Source organism: Nothobranchius furzeri, chromosome 13 (assembly GCF_043380555.1).
Source record: "Nothobranchius furzeri strain GRZ-AD chromosome 13, NfurGRZ-RIMD1, whole genome shotgun sequence".
NCBI classification, from domain to species: domain Eukaryota; kingdom Metazoa; phylum Chordata; class Actinopteri; order Cyprinodontiformes; family Nothobranchiidae; genus Nothobranchius; species Nothobranchius furzeri.
The window spans coordinates 60,581,270-60,597,448 of NC_091753.1; the positions used below are offsets into that span (position 1 = coordinate 60,581,270).

General features: G+C 44.4%; 1 protein-coding gene across 4 annotated transcripts in view; it reads left to right on the forward strand.

Annotated features, from left to right (window-relative positions):
* Positions 1-5,846: 5,846 nt before the first annotated feature.
* pak1 (p21 protein (Cdc42/Rac)-activated kinase 1) overlaps positions 5,847-16,179 on the forward strand; it is a 50,462-nt gene continuing 40,129 nt past the window's right edge. For all 4 annotated transcript variants that reach the window (XR_011516107.1, XR_011516108.1, XM_070543724.1 and 1 more), the window contains exons 1-3: positions 5,847-5,998; positions 14,599-14,818; positions 15,892-15,986. Coding sequence is in view for 2 of the 4 variants with exons in the window: in XM_070543724.1 (XP_070399825.1) it covers positions 14,626-14,818; positions 15,892-15,986 (288 nt within the window). In the remaining 2 variants the exon portion in view is untranslated. The remainder of the gene's footprint in view (positions 5,999-14,598; positions 14,819-15,891; positions 15,987-16,179) is intronic.

Sequence of the window (16,179 nt, forward strand, 5' to 3'; positions counted from 1 at the left end):
AATCCAGAATGACTTCCTATCTCTGGCTCCTTCAAAGGCAGTTCGAAATCTGGGTGTTGTGATTGATGAACACATGACCTTTAAAGATCATGTTGCCTCTGTTGCTCGTTCATGCCGCTTTGCGCTGTATAACATACGAAAGATCAGACCATACCTAACACAACATGCCACCCAGCTCCTTGTGCAAGCTACTGTCATCTCCCGCCTCGATTACTGCAACGCCCTTCTAACTGGTCTTCCAGGCTGTACTGTGAGACCTCTTCAAATGGTCCAGAACGCAGCGGCGCGTCTGGTCTTCAATCAGCCAAAAAGAGCACACGTCACCCCTCTGCTCATTGAGCTCCACTGGCTACCGCTAGCAGCACACATCAAATTCAAACTGCTAACACTAGCATACAAAGTCCGAGACGGTACGGCTCCCATCTACCTGAATCCTCTTGCAAAGGCTTACGTCTCGGCCCAGCCGCTCCGGTCATCACAGGATGGTCGGCTAGCAGTGCCTACACCACGCTCAGGACCATCCAGACTCTTCTCATGCATCGTTCCACAAATGTGGAATGACCTTCCAAGCACTACCAGAACAGGAGCTTCCTTTTCTATTTTCAAGAAACTCCTGAAGACCCTGCTCTTCAGAGAGCATCTTCTAAACTAGCACCCTCCCTGCACCTGTCCCCTCTCTACCGTCCACTCCTTGTTCCCTCCTCTCCATGATTGATGTCAATGTTGTTGTTGTTGTTATTGTTGTTGTTAGCCTCAAGGGCAACATGCCAATTATCACTTGTAAGTCGCTTTGGACAAAAGCATCTGCTAAATACATAAACATAAACATAAATACATAAACATAAACTAATTCCCCTCTGACCAGTACTACACCTACTTGTAAATAGTAGCTACTTTTCTAATTACTGCCTTTGTAACATGATGGAAGTGGTTACTTTTAGTAAATGATCAATAAGATGTGCTATTCCATATAAATATGAATTATCAACATTATTGATCTTTAGATATTTGTGATGGATAGGAGTGGGCTCGGATCACGAGGTGTCTATGGATTGTTATTTACGTGTTGCGCACCTGCATGGGAAGGCTGTTGTAATGAGCAGGCGATGGGGAAGTCAACTTTTGCAGACCGCTCAGATGATTTTTTGCATGAATTATTAGCTCTACTTTGTGGATCTGTTCATTTTTTCTGGTTGTGTGATGCTTGTGAACGCTGATCGAAGGAAATATGTTTGAACAACAAATAAAGGTGCTTAATCAAAACCTGGACTGGAATGCTCTTAGGGCGCGTCTACACATCCCCTAATTAGCTGCTCGGCGACCCAATGGTTACACTCGCCAACACTTGTCAGCAAAACTTGTACGGCACAGGAACTGCTGGACGCTGAGGGGAGCCCACATGCATGAAGGCGGCTGGCCTGACAAACAAAGTGGAGACTAACGTGGGATGGAACCTGTATGACTGTTTTGGAACGCTGTTTGGCTTTTCCACGAAGATGTTGTGGTGCAACGCCCCCTGCTGTTGGATTTGATGTGTGTGTGCGTGTGTGTGGCTCTGTGAGTGCTCAGCGAAGAATAAGAATTGCTGTTGCCTTTGTTCATGAATTTTTTGCATGCTCCGTGGGCCGAAGTATTAGAATGAGCACTTCACAAGCTTCATCAGTTGTTGGGAAACATGAAAAGGAGAGAAGATCAATCGTTCTCACCGAGAAAGCCCTGACCAACAAGATTGAAACCATACAAGCCGATTGCAAAAGGCATGTAAATAGAATGAAAAGCATCATCACGTCTCACGTGTTAAAAATTATTCACAAGTTAGACTCGAGTTTGAGGAGTTAACACGAGTGTGTAAGGATGCCAGTGCATTACATCAATCTTTCCTGAAGTTAATTCCACTTGAGAAAGATAAACAAAATACATGGTTCTTAAGCATCGATACACATAATAAAGGATTCACGGAGGACAGTGAAATATGGCTTTCTGAAACTGATAAGCGTTCAAACAAGTCATCTTCTGACATGTTGAAGTCACAGGTAACTGTGTAGCGTCCCCGGTTGAAACGATGGTCTCTCTAACTGATGGTTCATGCAAGTTGACTAAATACACAGAATGAACCTACAGAAGATAAAAGTACATACTTTTGTGATAAAGTTTATAAAATGTACTTAGCAAAAGGCTTTTCTAGGGTTAGGGTCTTAAGTTTCCATTTCAAAGCAACAGGGCTTGTGACCGTGATGTCATCACCGACGCAGCCGCCCTGTTGGAGGCGTGTGAGTCTGTACTTGTTGCTTCTTACTACTGTAACAGCGCTCAGTCCCGTTCTGGCGGCTTCAGTTGATCCTTATATTACACAGCTCTAGTAGATCATTGCTGCGTTGTGGGGCGGCACGTGATCACCAGGAGAATAAAGGTGGAAAACAAGCTAAATTTTCACCGTTTTCCTGCCTGGAGCCAAAACCACACACACACACACACACACACACACACACACACACACACACACACACACACACATACATACATACCGGTGAGCTAATGCGGGCGCGCTGACACACAGCACAACTTCTCCTGCTACACTTCTTCTGTAGGATGATAATTTTGATGGTTTTGCTAGAAAAACCAGCAAATAACGCGTTTACCTCATCCGGACGTGTTTACATTTGCTCACACCACAAACAAGATGGCTGAAAACGTCCGTTATGCAGAACTGCAGCAGCAGGAAAATGTCATCGGTGCTCCGGTCTTGGGTCTTCATGTGGATCAAAACCACTTGTAACGCTGATTTAGTCCACACACCATCCCCGACGTCGTTATGTAACGTCTCTCTGTGTTTTCTGCATCCTTTTGGGGATTTTATAATGTTGTTTAAAACTTTCTGTTTCCTTAATCCGCTTCTTCTCTGCGACAGTACCGTTTGTTTCACGGTTTGATTACACGCGTCAAGCTTCCAACATGGCCGTGCACATCCCAGAATGCTATGCATAATCACATGTGATCACACGCCCTAGACAGTTTGTGGGGCTCCCATGTGGACGGGTGGGTTCTCCACAGCCTCAAAGCAGCGCTTGATAAGGCCCGGTCACCCATGCTGCATAGCTTGATTCTGGGGATTAGGAGTCTGTTGTTGCAGACTGGAGAATTTGATTTCAAGGTGGGAAGGTCCATCAAATAAGGAGGAGCATGACCGTGAACGCACGGATGAGAGAGAAGAAAACATTCAAATCTGACTGAGACTGGGAGCCAATGAAGTGCTTTCAAAATGGGGGTGACACATCGCATTTGGGCACTCATCAGAATCCTAGCAGCGCTGCTTTGGATGTGTTGTAATCTCTGGTGAGGTTTTCTGAGCACATCCAACCATGAGGAGACCCAAAGGAAGACTCAGGCCATCCTGGAGAGATGGCCAGAGAACGCCGTAGGATTCCCCTGGAGGAGCTGGACCGAGTGGCGGGGAGAGGGCAGTCTTGGCCTCCCTGTTTAGGCTGCTGGTCCCTGGACCTGACCTTGGAGAAGTGGACGAATATGGATGGATGTCAAAATATTCGATTTATCAACAGAGGATTTGATAAAATATTCAAATACTATAATGTTTGATAGCTGCAGCCAGGGCCGGAGTGGGACACATTTTCAGCCCTGGAGTTTCAGACCCCAGACCGGCCCACTTAACGAATTATTATTAAAATCATGTTAGAACTTTATATGTATAGTCTACAAAAGCACACTACTCGGTAAAGCCTTGTAATTCAGTGCAAGAAAGAGTTGCTTTACAATGCATATTTGAACATCAGTGCACATCTCCAACATTGTTCTTTACAACACATTCTCTAACAATATAACAATCCACCTTCTGTTCAAACAGCTGTTCTGAGATTTTCAAATCTTTAAAATGAAATGACTCAGCACTCCCTTTCACACTTTTTCCAGTTTCCCTAGACTCACCTGCACACAATTAAAATAATCATCTGTAAAGCTTTGGCACATTTGATATGGAAAACACATTTTTTGTAACCAATTAAAATATTTTCTATGGCAAAATATGCAGGCTTGTTTCATTTTACTTTCATTCTAATAGCGATCTGTTGTGGGCTTTGTGCATTTACTAACAGAAATACATCAGGTCACTACTATTATTTGGACATTAAAATTATTATAATGAAACTGATGTTTGCTTGTTTGCACATGAGTTGGCTCACTTTCTATCCCAACAGGAGCAATACCCTCACTGCTGGCTCCTGGCTCTTCTTCTGACACTAAATCACACTGTGTGAAAATGGTCACAATTCAGCATTCATTTTCCTTTTTTACACACTTTCTGATCAATGCTGAATCATCTAGCATTTTAGAACACTTTCATATAGAGCCAGGATAGTTTTCATCATATAAATTTTAATAATATTCAGTTCACTGACTCAATAAGTAATCCTACCTGTACATGCCCGCTCTGGAACTGTGGGTTTCTGCCTGGTGCTTATTAGGCCTACTGGATCTTGTGTTTGACTCTGAGGGGCTACAAGGCAGTTTGGTGGCATCAGTCACATCATACTGTTAATTATATTACATAACGTTATGTCATGACGCCATATAATTCATTATTGATGCTTAATTAACTTGAATGGTGATTTGCAGCCGATAAAGTTTAACATCTTGACTTGCCTTACCCGTTTTATCTTCATTTGAAGTTAAAGACCGCGAGCTTGTTTGAGAAAAAAAAGGTGCTCATTTTTGCACATTTATCTGCATCTGTTTCCAGCGCTTTCCTCTTTTTAATTCTTGCCTTCTCCGCGCCACCCTTGCTCTTTCTACTTTCCATCTTTCCGTCAACTGCGTGGTCACGTGGTGCGCACAGGCGCATACGGGGGAAAAAAACAACGAGCTGCAGCCTGCAGGTAGAGACAGCCGGGAGGAGCGTATGTGATCAGCCCGGCGGCCTCAGTGCCATGACTGAACACCGGCACCAAAAAATAAAAATAAAATGATAAAAAACAAAAACGAGAGCACCGGCCGCATGCGGCCCAAACATCGCGCGGCCCACCGGGAATTCTCCAGACCCTCCCGATTAGCCACTCCGGGCCTGGCTGCAGCCTCAATCCACTTGTTTCTCAGACATTTGGTGTTTTCTCAATAGGCAGTAATGTATTTAGATTTTTACAGCCTATAGTAAGACACTAAATGAGTAAAGTCCGAACAGTTGTCATACACACTGGTGGGTGGTGAAATTTGTTCTCTGCATTTGACCCATCTCCGTCTGAAGCGTTGAGCTGCATCAGTTGGTGGTTTAACCCCCAATCCAACCCTTTAAAGCTGAGTGTCAAGCAGGGAGGCATTGGGTCCCATTTTTTTGTCTTTGGTATGACCCGACCAGAATATAAACTCCAAAATATTGATTTTTTTAAACCAGATGTATTATATCATTAAACTTTTTTTATTTCAATATTATTTTTACTCTAAACATTATTAAAAATAACCGTTATTTTAAACACAGTTTGATTACATAGATGCATAGTATTTGTTTTCAATTTTTTTAAAGAAAATTAACTAATTGGCGGCAGTATTTAACTCAAACATGTCTCAGTTTATCCAATATTTTCAAAGGATCATCTTGGTGTGAAAGGTTGTACCTGAATGCAATCCTGGTAATCAAAACCCATTAGGAAGTTAAACATTCTCATACTTCGTCATTGACACTGAACGCACCATTTGAACGTTCTGGGACCCACCCTGGAGTTGAAACAGACATCCATTTTAGCCAATAAGTGACGGGAACGAGTGACGCTTGACCAATAGCGTGCCTGGATCCCCGTCTGAGGAGGCGGAGACTTCTGCTTCGATAAGCCTGTGTGCTCGGGAAGTTCGTCTCGGTCTGAACCACCGAGGAGGGCGGCAGGAGAGGCAGGGTTGTTCCGCGAGGGGAGCAGTTTGCTGGATACGTGAGACGGTGTGAACCGGGAACGGAAAACAACGGAACATTTTGGGATTTACATCCGCTACCGTAAAAGTGGTAAGTAACCTTTTTGACTTTATTTCTGAACCGCTAAATTAGCCGCTAGTCAACAATAGTCAGCCGGGCGCGGTGCGCGGTGCTTCAGTGGCTAATAGACCGGCAGCACTCCATTATCTCCTACGTTAATGCCCAGTATCCTGCTGGCTCATCACTAACGCGCACTTAGCGGACTTTAGACGGCGCGGGTGCTGCTGGAGAACCCGCTCCCTCCCAGGTCAGTTGGCTGTTTTAACACAGGTGGCGTAGAAATGAATGAACGCCTCCCAGTTTTCTCATTCCCACCTCTAAAGGGGACTCCTGGTCAAGGACGTAATTTTCACGTTAGAAGTGGGGGGGACACGGGGGGGGGGGGGGTATCTTTACAGTATGTTCTAATGGGAAACAGGCTTCAACACAAACGGTTGTTTTCTGCTTGGTCCTAGAGCTCAACCAGTGTCAATTTAATATAGTGTAATATTGTTTTTGGATGGTAAAAAGTGCAGGGGTCAAAACTTGACTTTGGAAAAAGTGGAGGGGACATGTCCCCCCTGTCCCCCCCCAAAATTACGTCCATGCTCCTGGTTAATCCATCAGTAGCTGTTGCCCATGTGAGCCGCTCCCGAACGCGAGAGCGGAAAATCCAGAATTATTTGGTAAAAATGGTGTTTACTACTTTACTGACCCGACTGATACCTCCTGTCTGTGTGGAAATCGTCTCCCCGAGCTTTGCTGCTGTTTAAGAATGGATGAATAAAAAAGTACTCTATTAGTATTATATTGTGATATTATTATTTAGTATTAAGTATTCAACCACCAAATAGTTACCGAGCGCAGCCGCTGCTGCAGCAGGGATGGGTCACATGCGGAGGGCTCAGCAGTTTGTGATGACTTCTGTAACTTGATAATTACAGTAGGTGGTCCGTTTGTATAGCACCTTACATGGGCGGCTCCAGGATTTTTTTGGGGGTGGGGGTGGGGGGGGGTGTCATGTATGGTTTGGGAACAAACCTGCCCAGCAAACATTGTCACAACAGTGTGGCAGGGCTATAGACTGCGACCTTTTCAAGTAAAAAAAAAAAGTCTCTGACACTGAAAATAGTTTCCCTGTTGTTCAACAACAGACCCATGTCTTGGTCTAAACCAATCAGAGATGGTGAAGAGCAGGACCCTCTCTGATTGTTTGTGGTTCCTTCACTTGGGAATGTAAGCTGCAGCCAGAGAGATGAGCTGGCCAGGCCAATCAGTTAGAGTGAATGTCGCACAGATGAGAAGAAGGATTGGAACAAACTATTTACAACTTTGTCATGAAGTTAGAACCTGAGCCGTTCCAAAATCTATCCCAATGCTCTTACACAGAGCCATCAACCTCCAAGGTTATGTTAGGCCTTGGTCTTGGTCTTGGTCTTGGGCTCTCTCTCTCTCTCTCTCTCTCGCTCTCTCGCTCTCCGTCGATATACAGGTCCTTCTAAAAAATTAGCATATTGTGATAAAGTTCATTATTGTCTGTAATGTACTGGTAAACATTAGACTTTCATATATATTAGACTCATTAAACACAACTGAAGTAGTTCAAGCCTTTTATTGTTTCTAATATTGATGATTGTGGCGTACAGCTCATGAAAACCCAAAACTCCTATCTCAAAAATTAGCATATCATGAAAAGGTTCTCTAAACGAGCTATTAACCTAATCATCTGAATCAACTAATGAACTCTAAACACCTGCAAAAGATTCCTGAGGCTTTTAAAGACTCCCAGCGTGGTTCATTACTCAAAACCACAATTATGGGTAACACTGCCGACCTGACTGCTGTCCAGAAGGCCATCATTGACACCCTCAAGCAAGAGGCTAAGACACAGAAAGACATTTCTGAACGAATAGGCTGTTCCCAGAGTGCTGTATCAAGGCACCTCAGTGGGAAGTCTGTGGGAAGGAACAAGTGTGGCAGAAAACGCTGCACAACCAGAAGAGGTGACCGGACCCTGAGGAAGATTGTGGAGAAGGACCGATTCCAGACCTTGGGGGACCTGCGGAAGCAGTGGACTGAGTCTGGAGTAGAAACGTCCAGAGCCACCGTGTACAGGCGTGTGCAGGAAATGGGCTACAGGTGCCGCATTCCCCAGGTCAAGCCACCTTTGAACCAGAAACAGCGGCAGAAGCGCCTGACCTGGGCTACAGAGAAGCAGCACTGGACTGTTGCTCAGTGGTCCAAAGTACTTTTTTCAGATGAAAGCAAATTCTGCATGTCATTCGGAAATCAAGGTGCCAGAGACTGGGCAGAGGGAAATGCCAACATGCCTGAAGTCCAGTGTCAAGTACCCACAATCAGTGATGGTCTGGGGCGCCATGCCAGCTGCTGGTGTTGGTCCACTGTGTTTTATCAAGGGCAGGGTCAATGCAGCTAGCTATCAGGAGATGTTGGAGCACTTCATGCTTCCATCTGCTGAAAAGCTTTATGGAGATGAAGATTTCATTTTTCAGCATGACCTGGCACCTGCTCACAGCGCCAAAACCACTGGTAGATGGTTTACTGACCATGGTATTACTGTGCTCAACTGGCCTGCCTTGCGTTGACTGTAGAGTTGTGGGTGATGGTCGCGCAGATGTGTCATGAGATTTGAAGCGTTGCTGCCTTTCACACACTTTTTCTGCACGTGCTGCAAACAGGATAGCCGTCTTCTATCAGCTGTCCCTCGGCATTCTTCAAATATCCAAAACATGCCCGTACTTCCCACTTTGTCTTCTTTGAGGGATAATAAATGTCCTGAGCGCTGCCGTCTCCTCCTTTGGCCGTTATTTCAGCTTTAGCTTCAAGAAAGTTTTGGTTGTAAACAACAAAGTGCGCATGTGCCGCCGGCAACTTCTGCAGATGATACGGTGGCTGGTAAGGGTCACCGCGCCTACACCGCAGCCACGATAATCCACCGAGATAATATAGTTTTTTTTAAAAAACAAGGCGGTTATTATTATTATCAACTTTTTTACCGGGGTTTACCGCTACACCGGTTACCGTGACAACCCTAGTACCACCTTGAGTCACGTATGTGTGTGTGTGTGTATATAATATATATATATAGATATAGATAGATAGATGGATAAATTTTGTTTATATAGCTCAATATCAATAATTATAGAAAAATATTTCAAAAACTAGAAAATATTTTACGTGCACCCCTGGCCATTTGTCTTTAAAATAGCAGTAATCATAATAATAGTTCGGATTTTAAATGATTGAGATTTGAAGTATTGAACTGACGTAGTTTCAGCTGTCATCGAGTGTTAAAATGTTTGCCAGGTTTAGCACCATCTTTGGTTTTCAGGTAAAAGGCGTGTCAAACAAATGGCTCAACACGGCGAGGTCCCGGGTTCGACTCCAGGCTGCCTGGGACAGATGTGATTGTGTCTCAATTGGCATTTGGAAATGTTATTTTTTTCCAGTAATGATATATACCGTATTTTCCGGAGTATAAGTCGCACCAGCCATAAAATGTATAATGAAGAAGAAAAAAACATATATAAGTCGCACTAGACGGAGTCACATTTTGGGGGGAAATTTTTATTATTTTTCTTACAAAATCTGAGACCAAGCGTTTCACATTGCAACACAAGTACCGGTAACAATAACAGAATAAACCACGTGGGTGCATCAGCGCGCCACGGTCTCCAGCAGAGGATGGCGGTGTTCGATACCTACCCAGCGGGCAGGGGAACCCATTCCTGGTCCGGAGCTGACCCGCAGCTGCGCGGTATAGCCTACATAATTTGGTGTATAAGTCGTTCCGGAGTATAAGTCGCAGGACCGGACAGACTATGAAAATATGTGCTACTTATAGTCCGGAAAATACGGTATATATTTTGCAGTTATATAGTAGTAAGATGCCCACATTTTAATTGATAAACGTGTAAATGAGACGTGCTGGAAGTTTTTTTTTTTAATGGCTGTCTAGGGGGCCTGGGGTAACAATGAGGACGCATGTTCTCGTGATAACAGTAACAAAACAACATTTATTTACATGAATATAAACACAAAACACAGATTAACAAGACACATCAGCAGCAACGCAAAACGAGTAACAACTAAACTCTCATATTAACCAAATTAATACAAAAACCACGAAAGACCATCACATAATTTTCTAATTTCCGAGTGATGTCTTAATAAAAGCAAGCGAAGGGCCCTTTACCCCTAAAAAGGCGAACGGTTCAACACGGAGAGTTTGAAGCTCCCACCAAAGTTGTTACATAAAACTTAACAAAAGCAAAAGCTGCTGAGGAGACATCAGACCGGAGAGAACCTCCCTGGCCTGCTGCTCCCTGAACTGAGGGCTGGCTGACTTTTATGCTGCTGGTCATCAGGATCAGCTGAGAGAATCTAACCGGGAGGCAATCTAGTGAGATTGGAGCCAGGTGTTGCATCTCCTCTCACACACACACACACAGGGAAAAACCCAAATGGCTCTGAGCCATAACAATGGCCAGAAAAGACATCAGGTCAACTTTCATTTTGGAACCGTTTTTGATGGAATGCCTCAGTTTGACGTTGTTTCAAAGTTCAATAAACCTTATCTGTCCGCCCGGTAAGTTGGCCAGATCCACACGAGATCGAGTTTTGCGCCGAGCGGTCGTGTAGTGTACGGGGGTTACGAGAGGCGATTAACACCACGTGACCAGCTACCGATCAGCAGTCGTGAGGTCGCACGGACTTCTGGCGTGTTTGATATTTTGCTCGTTCCTCGTGAGGGTATCGCACTGTTGAAGCGGCGCTGCGAGCAGCTGCGACCCAAAGAGTATCAGAACCGCTCACGGCGCATGCGCAATCCTGCATCAACACCGCTCGCCCGCTATTTCCCTAATAACACACGCTGTTCGTTTTTATTTCAAACACGTTTCTTTTTACTCACAAAGATTGTCAAGAAAGCGTGTTTGTCGTGTTCATGTCAAATTAAACTGATCACAAAACACAGATTTACTTTCTTTATTTCGTTTTCCTCATCCAACCCCCATAAATCCCTGTGTGTCCTCCTGCAGCACTCCCGAAGGACAACAGGCAAAACAAAAAAGTCTGACGTGTTGTGTAAAAACTGCTAGTTTTAGCATATTTTTAGGGCCGACGTGTTGCTACCAGACGTACAGTGTGAGCACATGACTCGTTAGATCTGCCCTGCGAGGAAGTCGTACAGTTTGAGCTGAAGCTGAACGCTACGAGTGAAAAAGTCGCACAGTGTACGCCCGGCTTTAATAGGTCAAGAGGGTTTATATGACGATAGAGTCGGGGGAGGGGGGGAGGGAAAAAAGGCACTTCAGAGTTACCTTCAATAGAGAGGATAGCTTTGCTATATAAAAAAACACCTCAGACAGAAATGCAACAGACTTCCGACATTACACGACATAAGTGTCCACTAGGTGGGGAGGTAGGGTTGGGACTCTCCTCACTTCGGTGCGTGCAGCCGCATGGGGCAGCGCTCATCACCTCTGTTTGGACAGGGAAGGGAGATAATGGGTTAGAGAGCGCATTGACTCCTGGAAACGATTCCACGGCCTTCACCGGTCACAGTCCCGCCCAGGCTGGGACAGGGAGAAAGGGTTTCCATAGCGACGGCAGCATTCCACATTTCTTCTGAGGGGGAGTTTTCACTTCAGCCTCACAGGCACAAGGGCACCAGATTCAGATAAGAACTTGTTTTGGGGACAGACAGAGATAATTTCCTCTCTGTCTTAAAGTTTGTGCTGTTGGTCTCCAACCCCTCTAGATCCAATAATGGTGTAATTAATCTATCCCCAACCGTGATGTCCTGTCAACTCGCTCCTTGATGGAATCCACCTTCTGTGCCAGAGCCTGAATCTCAGCCAAAGTTCCAAGCTTACGACTCATCTCGACAATTATATGAGTTAGTGCGTTCACCGCGCGGTGTAATCCATCCCTGAGCACTGGGATTGAGCCAATATTCCTCGACAGCTCATTAATTTTCCGGTAAGCCAGGTAACCGCTCAGGCCGAAGAGCAGGAATCCCAACACCAACACCACGAATATCCACACGTCTTCAGAGTCCTCTACAGACAGCTGAGAGAGGCAGATCAGGTCCCACTGTTTCCAGGAGTCCATGATATACCCAATGGGCTCTGTCCCAGAGGGGCAACCGGGAGCCCCTTCTCCCGTTCTCATCGTTGAAAAATGTTGTCAATCGCGTTGAGAGACCAACCGACCAGGTCCATTTTTAATAATTTCCAGTTTCCAGAAAAAATGCAGAAGCGCCGTCCACCCAGAGACAGACAAAGAGCCTTGGGTTAAGATGGGGAGGAGAGGAAGAAAAAAGCGTCTGTACTCTCCAAGAGCCGGAAGAAGATATGATCATGTGGGACAACATGAACTTCCAATGCAACGAAATGAAGTTCAGAAATAGGTGAAGATTTTTATCCTGCCTTTCAACATCAACGTTACTTACACATGTGTACAAGTACATGTCTGTTAGAGTTGAACTTAAACAGCAACAGCTTTCACACCATCTCCCAGTTCCTGGTTAACGCCGGCTCTGTGGACCTTCTACAGTGGCTCTGTCACTTTAGCCATAATCATAGTCATTCAATAAAAATGTGCAGGTTTAACCAGTTTGTCAGTTTTCAACTGAATTTCCACAACAGAGTTATAATAAAAGTACCAGTAATATTTTAGACCCATTCTTGTTTATTTTGAATAAATTTTCCTCTAATATCGACATCCCATGGAAAACAATAACCACCCTCCTGCAAATGTTCTTCCTACTTTTGAAATAAAATGTTATTTATTCTAAAATGAAACAAATCTTTAAATATTTAAGAGAAAAAAGCATCTCTGACTGAAATCTCTGAATCAGATCTAATCTCAGAGTTGTGAGTCGAGGCTTCTGTTCATCCTCTCAGCGTCTCTGTAATGTGCTTTAAAAGGGTTTAGCTTGAGCCAGCACCTCATCTGTGTGAACCATGAAGCTGTCTGGGAAACCTGCTTTTCACCGACATGGTTTATGTTTATGGTAAGTGTCCACTTTACTGCAGCCCGGCTCCTCCCACCGTTGGTGGACAGGGAACCGAGCAGAGGGGAGAGAACACAGCCCGAGGGGAACCGGTGCTGGTTGCCCCAACCACAACAGGCCCGAGACATTTTTCCTCAGGCTGACTTGTTGCTTAACTTAGTCTCCGAGAACAAAGTAAGGAACCTTGGTGTTATCTTTGACCAGGACATGTCATTCAAATCCCACTTTAAACAGGTTTGTAGGATTTCCTTTTTCCACCTTCAGAATATTGCTAAGATTAGAAGCATCCTTTCCAGGAGTGATGCTGAAAAACTAGTTCATGCATTTATTACATCAAGACTGGATTACTGTAATCCATTACTCTCAGGAAGTCCACAGAATGTAGTTAAAAGTCTTCAGCTTGTCCAAAATGCTGCAGCTAGAGTTCTGATGAGAATTACTAAGAGAGGTGGGTACAGTGGGTTGTCCAGTTATCAAAAGGTTGCATGTTCAATCCCATCTCCGACCAGAGAATGCTGCTTTTGTGTCCTTGGGCAAGATGCGTGCTGGTGGTGGCTAGTTAGACGACCGGATGTTTTACCCCAGTCTGTCCCAGGATTTACATTTCTAACCGTGAGCCAAGATTTCTCATTTAAACGTGATTACCAATCAGCTGGAAACACACCTGCATATATTCATAAATTATTTTCAGTTTTGTTTCAGATGGAAAATGGATCCAAATCCATTCCAAGCAAACATGTCAAACATTTATTGGGGAGAAGAAGAATTGTTGTGGTTCCTGTCAGGTTGATGTTAATGTGCTTAAACCCGTAGAAAAGGCCTCAGGGCTTCAGTTTAGTGCAGAATAACACCAATGAGCTCTGCAGAGTGGAGCTGGAATGTATGAAATGATTATTTTCAGAGAAGACCTGATGGAACATTTAGTTTCTGTGTCTTTTTAACCAAGTTCACTTTCTGTTTTGCTCAAAGTGAATAATTCAGTTTGTGGTGATGTGGCAGTCGGAGCTCACATGGAGCACCCAGAGTCCAGCTTCCAGCAGGATCTTAACGATGACAGTGTTCGTGTGTGTGTGTGTGTGTGTGTGTGTGTGTGTGTTATTCGTGCAGATCTGACCTACATAGTCCCTACTCATGGGTCTCTGGTCATTGGAACATTTAGCAGATCAGGTCAGCCTGAAGTTTGTGAAGCAGAACCAGTCTCTCAGCTGTGTGTGTGTGTGTGTGTGTGTGTGTGTGTGTGTGTGTGTGTGTGTGTGTGTGTGTGTGTGTGTGTGTGTGTGTGTGTGTGTGTGTGTGTGTGTGTGTGTGTGTGTGTGTGTGTGTGTGTGTGTGTGTGTGTGTGTGTGTGTGTGTGTGTGTGTGTGTGTGTGTGTGTGTGTGTGTGTGTAGGAAAATAGCCTAAGTCTGTTACTGTATCCCATATTAAACATGGTTTCAGGTCTCCAGGTCCAATGTTTGCTTAGTTTCCACCCTTTTCTGTCAAGTTTTGCTTTATGTAACGCAGAGTTTGCGTGGAAAGTCAGGTACGCAGCTTTCTGATAGCTTTTGTGCAGCTACCCTGATAAGTCTTCATTTGTGATTGGTTAATTTGCCCCGCCCCCTTTTTGTGCAGGAGCAGCTGGCTTCAGCCTGTCTGAAGATGTCTGATAATGGGGAGGTCGAGGACAAGCCTCCAGCTCCTCCCATGAGAAATACCAGCACCCTGATTGGTTCCTGCAATAAGGACCCTACCCCCCTCAATCATGGCTCCAAGCCCCTCCCACCAAACCCAGACGACAAGAAGAAGAAAGACCGCTCGATTCGATTCATCCGGCCAGGAGGAGGCGATAAAAGTTAGTGCTGATCCCTTTTAAACCAACATTCTTCGATGAATCAGGCTGGATCTTTTTCATTTTTGTGGAGCCAGATGGTCACATGTGGACTGAAGCCTACTGTTAGTCGTTCAGTATAAAATAACGGGCAAGGAAAGCAGTAGGAGGTATTTTTTCTAAGGTATCAGTAAAACTTGCAGTCTCTTCAGGGGTTAGATGATGTTTCAAATCAATTCAAAGATAATTTATTCATCCCAGAGGGAAATTAGAGTTTCAGTACACACAATTCTGAGATCAGACATACAGACAAAGGCATACATGACAAGAGTTGGTGACTGTGGTCATTCGCAACCCGAGTCGCGCTACCTTAATGGAGATCAGAGGGTTTATATGAGGATTGAGTCAGGTGGAGGAAAAAAATGCACTTCAGAATTTCCTGACGGTCTCCTCAGAGGACTCCCGGTCGGTAAAAAACACGCAGTAATGATCATAGTCAGCCAAGTCTACAGAGCACACGGGTGGACAAACCAAGTCTAGGGTGTGCCCTCTGTTGTGAGTTGGCTGAGTGACATGTTGGCTAAAACCCGTATAATTAAGACCATTTAAAAGTCAGTAGAAAAAGCATCTAAAAGGTTATCCACATGTAAGTGAAACCACCTGCTGAAGTGATGCGGTCATAAGAGTTGAGGTGTGCTATTTTGGGAGGTTAGGAGGTGCGTCTGGGTCCTCCAGCTGGTGTAACCTTGGCTTTGCAGCTCTGGCGTGAATGAAAGGTTCCTGTCAGTTCGATGGTAAAAGCTGACCCTTGTGATTCATTACTGCTTTTATTGTCTCATTCATTTTGGCCCTTTGTTCCTTCTTGGTTTTAAACTAGATATTTTCTGTGAAGAACTTTGGTCAGCTCGGCTGTTGCTACACAAAACGCTCCGTACCATCTTTTCTTGTTCTTATTGTGTCCTGATCATTATTTATTTGAACCTCATCAACCAAAGGATTTTCTGTCGTAAGAAATTCAATATGACATTTATTATAAACGCTCAGTGTTTAGGCTTAACTACATGATGCTTTAGTTTAATGTTTTCTTTTATGTGTAGCTTATCGGAAGAAGGAGCGTCCAGAGATTTCTCTTCCTTCTGACTTTGAACACACCATCCACGTCGGTTTTGATGCTGTCACTGGGGAGTTCACTGTGAGTGTGTTTGTGTTGTCTTCTTTTATTGTTCTGGGTCACAGTTAACTTCTATACAAAACACATGCAAATAATCTTTAAATAAAAACGGGTGATTAAACATGAGCTGACGGTGGATGGCTGGAGAACTGACCCTGCCAGATAAGAGAACAGGAACATTTAATGTGACACGTATTTCTAACTGAAGGTAAAC